This window comes from Dermochelys coriacea, chromosome 8 (assembly GCF_009764565.3).
Source record: "Dermochelys coriacea isolate rDerCor1 chromosome 8, rDerCor1.pri.v4, whole genome shotgun sequence".
Classification (NCBI taxonomy): domain Eukaryota; kingdom Metazoa; phylum Chordata; order Testudines; family Dermochelyidae; genus Dermochelys; species Dermochelys coriacea.
Genome location: NC_050075.1, coordinates 20,403,774 through 20,416,248, shown reverse-complemented (window position 1 = coordinate 20,416,248; position 12,475 = coordinate 20,403,774). Strand labels below are relative to the sequence as shown.

The 12,475-nt window shown below is 44.3% G+C and overlaps 1 protein-coding gene across 1 annotated transcript; it reads right to left on the bottom strand.

Annotated features, from left to right (window-relative positions):
* Window positions 1-3,433: 3,433 nt before the first annotated feature.
* BOD1 (biorientation of chromosomes in cell division 1) lies at window positions 3,434-11,620 on the bottom strand. The gene is made up of 4 exons (XM_038412070.2): window positions 11,352-11,620; window positions 8,319-8,443; window positions 5,854-6,048; window positions 3,434-4,370 (listed from the first exon to the last, which is right to left on the bottom strand). The coding sequence occupies exons 1-4, from the start codon at window positions 11,586-11,588 to the stop codon at window positions 4,319-4,321; spliced, it is 609 nt and encodes a 202-aa protein (XP_038267998.2). The 5' UTR covers window positions 11,589-11,620; the 3' UTR covers window positions 3,434-4,318.
* Between the last annotated feature and the right edge of the window lie 855 nt (window positions 11,621-12,475).

Genomic DNA, 12,475 nt, shown 5'->3' with positions numbered 1-12,475 from the left:
GCCATGTGATGGGAGAAGAAGAGCCCAGTTTTGCAAAAGCCCGAAGAAATGCAGCACATGCAACAAGTGAAATCATGTCCTAGTGTTATGTTCACAACAATCAGAAGCCTTTCAAAAAGAGCCTAAGCTAGTGTGCTTGGGTGGCAATAATATCCCCGAAGCATGGAAGGCTTGCAGTGGACACAAACCTCTATAAACAGAGTTCCTCCCTCTCCCCCTCCTGTTTCCAGTAACTCTGTCAAACCAGTTTCACATCCCCTTTCTGAAAAGATTAACAAACAAGCTCTGCTGTGAGGCTCTTTCAAATATACAGCTCCTTCTTTGCATAACAGGAAATAGGCAAAAGATTGTATTGGTTTGGGGAATTAACTCCTCCCCTCCCGCTGGATCCCTCTAGATCAGGACTGAGGGACAGTTATGGCGGAAGCTTGTCCAGCTGCCACGGATAGATTTTGCTTGGAATAATTCAGCACCTTTCCCCAGCTCATCATAAAGAGGAAGCACACAGAGAACAACAGAATTCTAGTTTGTTTTATATACCAGCTGTATTCCCCTTCACTGCCTCAGAACACCCAGTTTCCTACTGAATATAGTTTTAAGTTTGATAAGACCTTCTCCCTTCAAGTGTCTTATTTAATGGGGGGGGGGAAGGGCGGGAAGTGTTCTAGGGGCTGTTTTTTAGGGAAGGAGGTAGCTGATGTCAGAAGCCTTAGATGACTGAATTTTCCCCATCAAGAAAAGGAGGAAACTAACTAGACTTTTTAACATGAGTATTAAAATGACTGATAGTACATGCTGCTTTCTCCATCACACAGAAGTTAAGAACTCCTTCTCCAAACAGTATCCTAGTCTATGTCTTGTGCCAGACAAACTTCAACTCCAAGTATTAAATTTCTTCCAATTGTATAGCAGGATTTCACACTTGCATTTGGTGCCCATAGAAAAGCTTTTTACACTAGACCTATTTAATATATTCTGAATTGTTTTTTCCCCTGAAAAATGAGTTCTATAGAGCCTAGCAGTATTAACCACTCTCAGTGAACTGAGTGACTGAGTTTGAGAGGTAACCTAGTCAAAGAGCTAGGGCATTGGACTGGGGCTCAGACAACCTGGATTTGAGTCCTATTTTGGCTAATGAGCTGCTGTGTGACCTTGGGCAAATCACTTTGCCTCTTTCTCCTTGCAGTCACTGTTTGTGATGGGGCCCTGTGCAGTACTTCTGAGAGATACTGAAAACATTGGTTGAATAGAGTGTAATGCCCCTATTTCTCAACTGTGGAAAACACAATACTTCAATTTTCATGGAAGTGGGGATGCTAATGATACAACAATTGCAAGACTTCAGTTGCTCAAACACTGAAAAGCCTAAAAATGCACCAGAGCTGATGAACAACTCTGCAGCAAGCTAAATATAGCAACAGCTTTTCATAAGATGACAATGAAACCTTCCTCATGCTCTCACTGGTAAGTTGTAGTCTCTAAAAGGTGGAATATTTTAATTAAAATTAACCAAGTTTATAAACTAGAACCATTAGGCCTGCTTTCCTTTAGTGGTAATTCAGTGAACATCTTAGCACTGCATAATACTATGCAACAGAAAGAGATGTTTGTGGGACACACAGGGTTAAAGATAGTTTCAACATGCTTTAGAGTTTTCTTGGTGAATATACTTTGTTTTGTACTCTTTTCAACCCAAGTATGGTCTGTAGTTTTTATTCCCAGCTGTTATTCTGTGATTTGCAGTAGGCCTAAGTCCTCAATTTCTCTATAAAGAGGTCAGTGACCTGCCTGGAAAGTAGAGCCCTTTAAGCTTTAGTGTTCATCAATATTAAATGATTACTAAGCCAACACATAGGGAAAAACCTTTCTCCCCATCCCTCAACAATAGGGCATTCTTTTCACATGCTGACAGCTCCCAACACAGAAAGAAGTGAGTTTTCAGTGGCAGGAAGAGGAGAGCAAGAGTGTTCCTGAGTGGAGCTGATTTGTTTCTGTAACTTTTGAAGTAGGTTGTCATTTTCGTGAGTGCTGAGCACTCATTTCCTACTGGTTTCAGGTAATGTTTCAGCTGCTAAGCACTAAGGCCTGGTTGGGATGGATTGATCTAAGTTACGCAACTTCAGCTATGTGACTAATGTAGTTGAAGTCGATGTAGTTAGATCTACTTACTGTGGGGTTTTCATTGCTTTAAGTTGACAGCTGATGCTCTCCCATAGACTCCGCCCATGCCTCTCACCTTGGTGGAGTACCGGAGTCGACGGGAGAGTGCTTGGTCATTGATTTATCGCATCTAGACTAGATGCAATAAATCTACTCCCTTTGGATTGATCGGTGCCTGTCGATCCAGCAGGTAATGTAGACAAGCCCTAAGACAACAACCTAAGCAGATCTTTGCCACCACCCTTAATACTCTTTCCATAGCACCCAAATGCCTCTTCAGCTCTGTTGAAAACCTGACTTTGACCACACTCAAAGCTAGATCAGGGAACCTCAGGTCAGTCTACATGCATCACCTGCACAAGCATCTGTTCTGCCAGTGTGCCTGTGGAAGGGCCCCCTTTGGAATAAGAATGGGGGTAGAAGGACTGTTTGGTAATAAGGATAGGTGTATAGCTCCTGCCTGGGGATAAAGTTTTACAACAGAGGTTTACACATGCAAATTTTCCCACCCCAGTAAGGGCTTGTAGAGGCCCGGGCCTAGAACACAAGTTTGGGGAGGGCACAAGGTACCAAGTACTAATACAAATGAAGGACAATGCCTCCTGCAATAACCATAGAAAAGGATTTGCAAAGTTTAGGTTCTAGCACCAATTTCCTTTTTCACCCCAACTGAGTTTAAGTTTCCATTTTGGATAGGATACTGAACTGGTTGTGATGAATACTATTCTCTGTGAGAGGCTCTATATGCCATTGTATTACAGTCACATGAGATGTATGAAGCCCATCCACTCTGAATAATTTGGACACCTGAAGTCTTCTACAGTTACATTCACAGGCATTTTTTCCTCTCAAACATGACTATGTTGTTGAGAAAATGAAAGGCCCCCCATTTCACATTTATTCAAGATGCATTTTTACAGAGGTTGCCAACAGCACTAGTTTGATTCTTCTGGTGAATTTTATCTTCAGAAGCCCTCCAGCTGGTGTGCAACTCAATGAAGCACAGAAAAGGATATTAAAGAAACCTCAGGTTTCTCCCAGTGATTTGTGAGTGGGTGTTTTACAGTAAGGAAAGGAATAACTCAAATCAAGATCTCCTTCAGTGTATCCCAGTTCATGGTAGATTCTGGAATGTTATGTTGTAAATAGGAGAAATGATTAGGTTAGAAGTGTAGTATAATGGTTAGAGTATAGTTGTAGGGGTAATGACTCTGATTTCTGATACAATCTTTAATCTTCTGAGCAGATTCCTAAAAAAATATAGTCACCAAAATAGGCTTTTTCAACTTTTTATTATAAAAGATCAAGACATGCTAGCAGAATACTTGATCACATTCCCTACTTGATGGCCTTCCCAGAGACCTTCTGCCTTTAAGTATGAAAACCGGGCAGCTACTAACAGTTACCTGAACAATATTGTGGGTGAGAACTCTCAAGTTAAAACACAAGTGTCAGATTCTTCACCCATTCGTAGCCCCTGCTTCCTAAGTCTCCCTGGGAAATAAAAGCTATGACTAAATCAGATATTATTCACATAGCTAAATTTAAACACTAGTTTCCAGAAATCTACTAGAAATTGGTCTCTAAGTACCTCTGGATAACTGACACTGAAGAGTTCTTTCCAGTTGTTTTAATCAGGAACATCCTCTTTTCAAGACAGGCACTGATATAGTCACAAATTCAATTTGGCATCCAATGCTCAATAATTCTTTATGCAATAAACAAGCATGAAGCTATAAAACTTAATGACCATCTCTCCTATGATCCAAATCAAACTTTTTAAAATAAATCTCATGATAGCTTCCTTCCAGAAACTATACAAAAACTACTTTCAGAGGCCCATATACATCTTATGTACTTTTCTTCTTCCTTCTCCTAACCGTAACAAGTCATACTAGTATCACATCCAAACCCTTTCTTAGCTCCTCCAGGCAAGAGATATTTGATCCCTCCACCCCAATGCATGATCAGCAAGGACACATGATTCTTTCTGGATTTCTATCAATAGCAAAACAAGCTTCATGATGAGCCTATCCACATTAGGCACTCTGGGTGCATGTGAATTTTACTAATGCTTTCCTCAGTTCTGGTATCATGATCAATCTTCATTAGCAGACTGTAGTCTCGTGTCAAATGGAATAAACAGTCCATTGCCAATCTAACCAAACTTGTATTTTGCAACTGCAGCTGTTTTTAGTACCAGGAACACACTGTAAAAGAAAAAAAGTTTACAGGATTCTATCTTTCAGAGTAAATGTAGTTGAATAAAAAGTCTTATCTAGTTAAACAGCAGCACTTTGATAGTTCAAGGTTCATAAATTCACATTAAGCCAGAAACACGACAGGGTGAAGTAGGACATTGGTGAGGCAGCATATTACATACAACCGAGCTAACCCAAGCTGGACAGTGGAAGTTAAGCTTGTGCGTCACAACTTTAATTCAGATTGGTCAATTCCTCTAAATTCTGCTGCTATCCAGGAAGCTACTGCCACCATCATTCAAAAGAATGGATTAATGATGAATACAGTAGATCATGTTATTTGTTGGCCCTTATGAATATAACATTTACTGTAGGACCAAGATAATTTTTCCCTTAAAAAAGCGTTAGTAGAGAGCAATTAAAATGCATTTTAATTTCCTTCTGCATAATGCCTCTATGAATTTCCCTACACTCCAAGTTTCAGATTGAAACTTTTTGCTCCAAAAAAGTACCTCACCACCTATAATGGGAGCTTTCAGAGGACCTGAACAGTCAATTCAGACATGTTAAAAGGCAAGTCCTTTGACAGAGATAGGGTAAACAGTTGTGTGTGTTAAGATGCAGAAGTTTTTTTTTGTTTTTTTTTTTTTTTAATAAATAGCCCTATGAAGAGCATCACTTGAAAGTTTTATTTTAATCCCAAAAGCCAGAGCAAACTCATATCCAACACAGAACTTCCTCAGTTTCTAGCTGGAAAAATGTAAGTTGTTCAGCTGTAAATCAGTCCATGCTGTCAAGTTTTGAAGAAGCCATTATTCACTTCAGAGGACACTAACCTCTGCATCAACCTTTTTTAGTACTAGCAAACTGTTAGAGAAACAAACTCAAACTTAAGTTCCACTGAAGAAACCAATCTGCAACTTTAATGCTAAATCTGCATATTTGTCCTCATCTCAATTTTTGTTTGTATTTCAGCACTTAATTTTTAATCCACTGGAAATTTATTCACTCAATTCAATTTTTGCAGTTGTCTCAACCTGATTTTAAAGAACCAAAGTCCTTTCGGATCACTGTTCCAAAACCAGCCCTGAAAGCATAGCTGCTGGCCAGAGTGTTTCTCCCTAGTCCTAGATAATCATATTGCATCATCCTTATCTCAGATTCTGATATGCTTTTAGCGGCCGCTTAGTATAGCTGCTAGATGTTTTAGCAAAAAGCTGATGATCAAAAAGAAAACCTTTAGCCAGGTAGAATACCACAACCAGTTTTCCAGTGGTACAAGATCTGCATTTCTGACAGAAGGTTTGTAAACTGTAGGACTACAGAACTGTCTCTGGTTCTTTCTTCTAGTAGTGTTTTTGGTACCGAACCAGGACAGAATATCAGGGTCCTGGCCCGCTGGCCAGTGTAGTTTGTTCCCTATTTAATGCTGTACAAACTAGGGTTTGCTAACTAGGAGTGAGTGGGAAGGTACAATGATACAAGACCTTACGAGGCATCTTGGGATGGAGCAGGAGGATCCTGATTCTCAGGCTCTGGTGGAAGAGCTGGCACAGTTTCCTCTTTCTTTTGCGCAGCCAGGAACTCATGAATCGCTTTCTCTATCTGCGGCCTGAAGATGTGGTTTAGTTTTGGATCCACCACCTGAGAAATAATTCTGTCCACTCCAGCTTCCAGCATCCCTGACCTTGGGCAAAGACAAAGGAGTCATTGAGCTACTCTGAACAACTTCCTCTCTACTCCCACTGGGAACTCTCCAGAGCCCTCATGTCAGCTGCAATTAGCATTAATATGGTGAGAGCTACAGCCTACTTGGTAGCTTCTTCAGGAGGGAGGCGTTCCAGTCACCACACACAAACCAGGACATTTCCATCTATCAATTTTTCTATTCCCCCCTCCAATCTTCACAACTGACATCTGGTCTCCCAGGTACCGAAACGAAATACTGGATGGGAGCCACTTCAGGAGTGCTCATGCCGAAATGAGGTCAGAAGGAGCAAACAAAACTTGCTTTGGCACAAACAAGGCAAACAAAATGTATGAGGAGGAGAGCAGGTGAGAGGTTGATTTTGGGGGGGGGGGGGCGCTAACAATCCAAATTGAGAAGAGGCCGTCACCCCATCATCATTACCATCACCTGCTCCTTGCAGCAACCAGACTAGGCAGGTACTTTTTGTAAGAAAAAACCCAAACAAATGCATATAGCACAAAATATAAGGAGTTTTTTTTGGAAACAAGGGCTGGTAACTGAAGTGACTTGTTTCAACGGCTGCGTCAGAATCTTGGACTGTTGGACACGGGCAGTCTGGCGGGTTTAAGTCATGTCTGCAAGAGACCAGGGGAGGGGAAATGGAGACATTGCCTAGCATTTGGAAAACCAACCGCAAGACTAACACGACAGTGAATGTTCATGACCACATCCACTGTTTTTTAAGGTCATGTGGACATCAAATAAAGTCTAATATAGTTAGATGAATGTGTGTACTTTTATCCAATGAGGGATGGGGACACGTACACATCTTTGCACATTTCAACTCTATCCTATTCTTGCAGCCTTCATAGTAACTTGAGTACTCTAAACCCTTAATCCTTGTGTAGTCATTGCCTATACCAGTAGTTCACCTAATGGTGTTTAAAAGGGAGCAAAGTTTATTTTAATCATAAGCTCCCTGGTGTGCAACACTGTGCAAATGCAATTTTACCCTAGTGAAAAGAATAGTCAGGCTTACTCTAGTACTATTAATCCATTACTGTCAGTTTCTGATTGTTGGCCACACTTCTCTCTATGTTGTTGCTGTATTTTGCACACAAGCCCTTTCAAGCAATACTGTGAAATGCAAAAATCAGTACATCTAGTTAACTTCTACCCTGATATCAGGGTCATTAGGGCAAGTAACAATCCTCACTGATTAGGCCAAGTAGTTTGTATGTGAAGTAGACATCTGTGGTTTTTGCTACTTGCACTGAAATTCTAATTTTGCTTTATGCAAGACACTTACTGCTCTATGTTTAAGTATGTTCTTTTTGAACTTAAAAGCTTCCGTCTCCATTTCCCTGATTCTTCCCTGCCCTTGCCCTACTATCTATTTCCAACACTCCCCACCCCCACTTTACTGAGGTGCTACCTAGGCACCAGTTTCAGACACCAGAGTCTCAGGAGAAATCCACAAGATAAAGCTTTTTTCAAAACTATGTGCATGTTTCCATAAAAGTGAACATGGCCTCCTTGAAAACACTGGAGTTTATTCATTCAATAAGTTTGCCAGTGGCACAAGTTGCAGAGTAGCTGCAACTGGAGTAGCAGTAGGAGTTAGTAAGCCTAGTACTCCATGGACATGTATGTTTTGTTTGTATTTAATGCATAAAAACCAACCAACTCCCCCACCCTCCAACCAAATAACCTTATGGCTTTAATGTCCTCTCTACTTGTGCCAACAGTGCCATCTCCTGGATGGAATCAGACTAGCCTGAATTTGATTACTGCCCACTAGTGGCTGGAGGTTTGCAAAAAACAGAAGTATGAGCATCTGAGACCTAATAAGAGATCCTTCTTTTGCTTAAGTGGTAGATGCCTGTTTCTGAAGCAGAAGACCACAAGTTCGGTTCCACACCTCATATGCAGCTTAGCTAGCAACCATCGTGTTATCTGTATGATGCAAGTTTTGCTAGAGAATGCTTCACTTCAACAGCATATTCAACACTTCAAGGGATGTTGACTATTACTCTACTCTGGGAAACTGCCTATTTGTCCTCAAGGAACATTGCGGTGATGTGAGTTAACTCAAACAGCATTCACCTGCTATAGTGAAATCTGGGAGGGCACAGAGGACAAAGCAGGTTGAACTCAACCTTTAATTTTCCAAATGCACGTAGCCAGTTAGGGCAACGATATGGGACTATTACAGTTTTCATCTATAAAAAACATTCCTATCAATTTAGTGAATGCTGCTTACTTACTGAATCACACTCTGTCTCAGACCATTTCGTAACTGGTTTTTGTTCATTGTTGGGTTCCACTCCTGTTTGTCCAGATGGGTAGATACAAAGTTGTCCACTTTCTGCCGCAGATTTTGGTAGGCTGGCTTAAAAAAAAAAAATCCATCTTAACTAAAAGATCTTGAAACAATTCCCTGCAAGAATGCTTCATAATACATCTTTTGTGGTCTATTACTATTTTGTTTAACAGTCTTTTCTCCTTTATAGAGCGACAAGGTTGGTGAGGTAACATCTTTTATTGAACCAACTTCTGTAGGAGAGAGACAAGCTTTCAAGCTACACAGATTTCAGAGTAGCAGCCGTGTTAGTCTGTATTCGCAAAAAAGAAAAGGAGTACTTGTGGCACCTTAGAGACTAACAAATTTATTTGAGCGTAAGCTTTCGTGAGCTACAGCTCAAGTGAGCTGTAGCTCACGAAAGCTTATGCTCAAATAAATTTGTTAAGCTACACAGAGTAGTTCTTCAGTTCTGGGAAAAGTACTCAGTGTCACAGCTAAATACAAGGTAGCACAGATTGTTTAGCATAAGTAAACACACATTATAAGGGACCATTCAAGGTGAAGTGGCCTGTTAACATCACTGCAGTCAAAGGACAAAAAAAAGAGGAGTTACTAGATTAGATTGTTGTAATAAGTCATAAATCCTGTGTCTTCATTAAGAAGATAATTTTTAGTGTCTAGCAGAGTTATGAATTTAAGCTCCTAGGCTTGTCTTTTGAAGGTGTTGGGCAGGTCTCCTTCATTGTATTTTTTCTGAAGAAAAGTAAGTTTATTTTACTCAAGAGTGAAAAATGGTGATTGCAAAGAGCAGTTTCTGGATGGTACTATCAATATATTATAATTGCAATAGCTGGACACGTGTTTTTCAACTGTCTGCTTCCAAGTCACTGAATGGAATGCAAATTGCCTGTGCATGCAAGAGATATTTAAGCAGGTTTCTTGTACAATTTCCAACCAACATAAAATTCCTATGAGACATTTTAACCAAATAAAATTAACATTAGTATAAAGAAAGATGTGCTTACTGTAACACTTTAACACTGGAACTTGAGAGCTGGGAAAGTGGGGGATGAAGATGCGGTTTTGTTAAATGCACTGTAATTCTACCATTTCCTGCTCCTCAGAAGTTAGGACATGGTCATGTTACTGTGTAGGGGAAATGCCAATTACTAGTGTGGTGCAAGGAGAGGGAAAAAAAGGTGGCAAATGTCTTATATCAAGACCAGAATCACCATAACAAGAGACAGCATAAAAAATTACGATACCCTTGACAATATGCTACGGAGGCCACTTCAAATTCCATTTAGGTCTATTGTGACGGAAAGCTGTTCTCATCAGATAAGGTGGCTGTTCCACGGTCTAATGCAGAATCTTGTGGTGGTTTCAGACACACCAGGAGCAGATAGGTTATCAATATTGATGCTCTAGGTGGAATTAGATGGGAAATCAAAACTTCTATTCAAAGACTTTCCCACTCCAACGTTGGTCCCTCTGGCTCAAGAAAGCTTGCACTGTTGCTGTACCTGTCTGTCATCTTTAAATTCTAATACACATTTTTTAATAAGCAGAAAAGGGATCTGTGTTCTTAAATAGGATACCTTAGGCAGATGACTCTAGAGTACATTTGTTAGGAAGGCTATAACTTAACATTTCAGCAAGAATAGTAGCAATTGCCAAACAAGTGACATCATTGTCAAAGCAGATAGTTGGTTACAAAAGTTTAAAGATATTTTTTCATTTTAAGTAGCACTTCGTCTTGTTTCAGCCTATAGGCACCTGCACTTTGCCAGTGGGGGAAGTGACTCCTGTGTGTGCATAGCTTGTAAAGCATTCAGGATTTTTTTTTTTTAACAGTTATTTAGAAATGCTGCAATGGTTTAGGACAGGAAGGGAAGCCCACATTCTGCTGAAGCCTCAGGCAAAGCTTAGGAAGGCAGAAAGTTATCAATCACCCTGTGAGGGTGATAAGACAGTGGGGATTGCACCCAAATCCTGCAAGAGGACTTTGACTGACAGAAGTCCTGACCAGTGGCAGTTTTGTGTTTCATCGAAGTGAAGGCCAACCCTGTAGCTTTGGTGTCCCCTACTCCTGTACCACAGTCAGAAAGGACTTAGGGAATAGTGATTTTTACTGAATTACGAATAGTGCTTTCCATGGTCTCTCAGAAAGACTCTGTCAACAGAAATCAGAAGGGCATATGCGGGTGTAAGAAAAAGAACACAAGAGGGGGAAACCTTGTGCCCTCACAGGCTAGACAATGATACAAGAATGGAAACTGAAAAGCCCCATGTTCTTCTCTGCATCATCTTCTAGACTCCATGAACCACTCATATATTTATACTTTGGGTCACTCTTCTTGGCTGCAGCAGCTGGGGCCCAGAGGACCATGTCTGCAGAACCAAGGCATGAAAATGCCCACAAAATCTTGAGGCAAGGCAGGCCTGTGCCCTGGGCTAGGGCCATGCATGCGCCCTCCTCCACACAAAGGAAGCAAGGTTTGAGACAGATCTAGGCTCCCCAAAATAAAGCTAGAGCCTACAATGAAAAGGGTGGCTGAAGCAGAACCCCTTTCAGGATGGAGTCTGGAAACCAGTAGACGGTGGTCAGACAAGAGACCAGAACTTGGGGATTGCTGTTTGAAAGAGGAAGGTGAGGAGATACCCAGACCCTCGTACCCATGTCAGCCAAGCAATCAAGTAGCGAGATCGAGTAGGGGTCGTGGGTGGGGAGAAGTCCCTACCATCTTGTTGCCCATGTTAGCAGGGCAGTCCCAGCAGAGCCGCTGGAGCTTGAGCAAGGGCCGGAGGGCGCCCAGGTGACTAGGTTCCGAGAAGCAGGAGGGTACCCGGCTGAGAAGCGTGGCCCGGGTGCCCCCGTCGGCCAGGTGGCCCCGGGGGGAACCAGGCTCAGTGCCCAGGTGTCCCCGTCGGAAGTCCCCTCCCCGGGTAAGTAGCCAAGGGATGCGCTAGTGAGGCCGGGCCCCTGCAGCGATACCTTGGTGTCCACGTCGGCCAGGCAGTCCCGGCGGAAGCCGTCGAAGAGGCCGCGGCTCTTGAGTTGTTCCACGATGAGCGCGATGAGCTGCGCGTCCCCGGGGGGCAGCGAAGCCGGGTCAGTGGCGCCGGGCCCCGCCCCTGCAGCCGCGCCCCCAGGCCCCGCCGCTCCCCCAGCTCCAGTGCCGCCGCCTCCCGCGCCTGGGGCAGCTCCGCCGGCACCGCCGCTCTCCGACATGCCCCACACCTGGTACCCGGCGCAGCCAGGACCCCGCAGCCGCTGCTCCCAGCTCACCCGGTGCCACCGGCACCGCTGCCGTCGCCGACGGCGCGCCACATTCTGCGTAGATCCGTTCCGCTGCATTATGGGAAAGGAAGTCCTTCCCCCCCCGCCCAGCGCGCCTCTTATAGGACTTGAGCCGTTGCTCCGCGTAAAGAAACTACGACTCCCAGCGTGCACTGCGGCGCCAGCCCGGAAGGCCGTGGGGGCGCGGCCGGCTGGGCATTGCATTCTGGGAAATGTCGTTTTTGTGCCTCCATGTGCGCGGAGGGTTCGGCGGCTCCCGGCCCCTGCCTGCGCCCGCGGGGGGAGGGGAAGGGCCGCGTGCGCGGGCCGGGCTCAGCTCAGAGGAGCTGCCTGAGTTCTGCTCCCGGAGACCCGGCTCAGGTATTTATACGGCCCCTGCCACGGCGGCGCCCGCTCGTGTAGCTCTCTCAGAGCCCCGTGAGGCGAGCCCCGGGTTGCCCCGGGGAGCTGAGGAGGCGGCGGCGGCGGCGGCGGGGGGGGACAGCACAGCGATCCGCGTGCCGCAATCACGAGGGCATCCTTCCTCCCACTGTGCCGCCGGGCCTGGCGCGGCTTTGGGCGGGTCCGTCCCACCTCTGCCGGCTGCGGGGGAGGCTCGTGCGGCGCCAGTCCCGAAAGCACGCTGTCCTGGCAGATGTTACTGAGCTGCGGGACCGTACGCCTCGGTTACCCCCGTGTCGTGTGCCCGACGCAGCGGGCCTGGGGGTGCATCAGGCGGATTGCGGGCAGCACCGGAAACTTTACAGGTCGCCGCCCACGACAGTCCCCCTAGTAGACTAGGCTGGAGTGTAAATCACGCATTTGGCCACCGGGGGAGG

Bases quoted from the DNA above. Each gene is read 5' to 3' on its own strand.
- BOD1 (XM_038412070.2), bottom strand. From the start codon at position 11,588: ATGTCGGAGAGCGGCGGTGCCGGCGGAGCTGCCCCAGGCGCGGGAGGC. The intron at 6,049-8,318 runs GTAAGTAAGCAG...TCTTTGCCCAAG, and splicing joins CTGAGACAGAGTGTGATTCA to GTCAGGGATGCTGGAAGCTG. The intron at 4,371-5,853 runs GTAAGGTCTTGT...TTTCTTTTACAG, and splicing joins GCTCCATCCCAAGATGCCTC to TGTGTTCCTGGTACTAAAAA.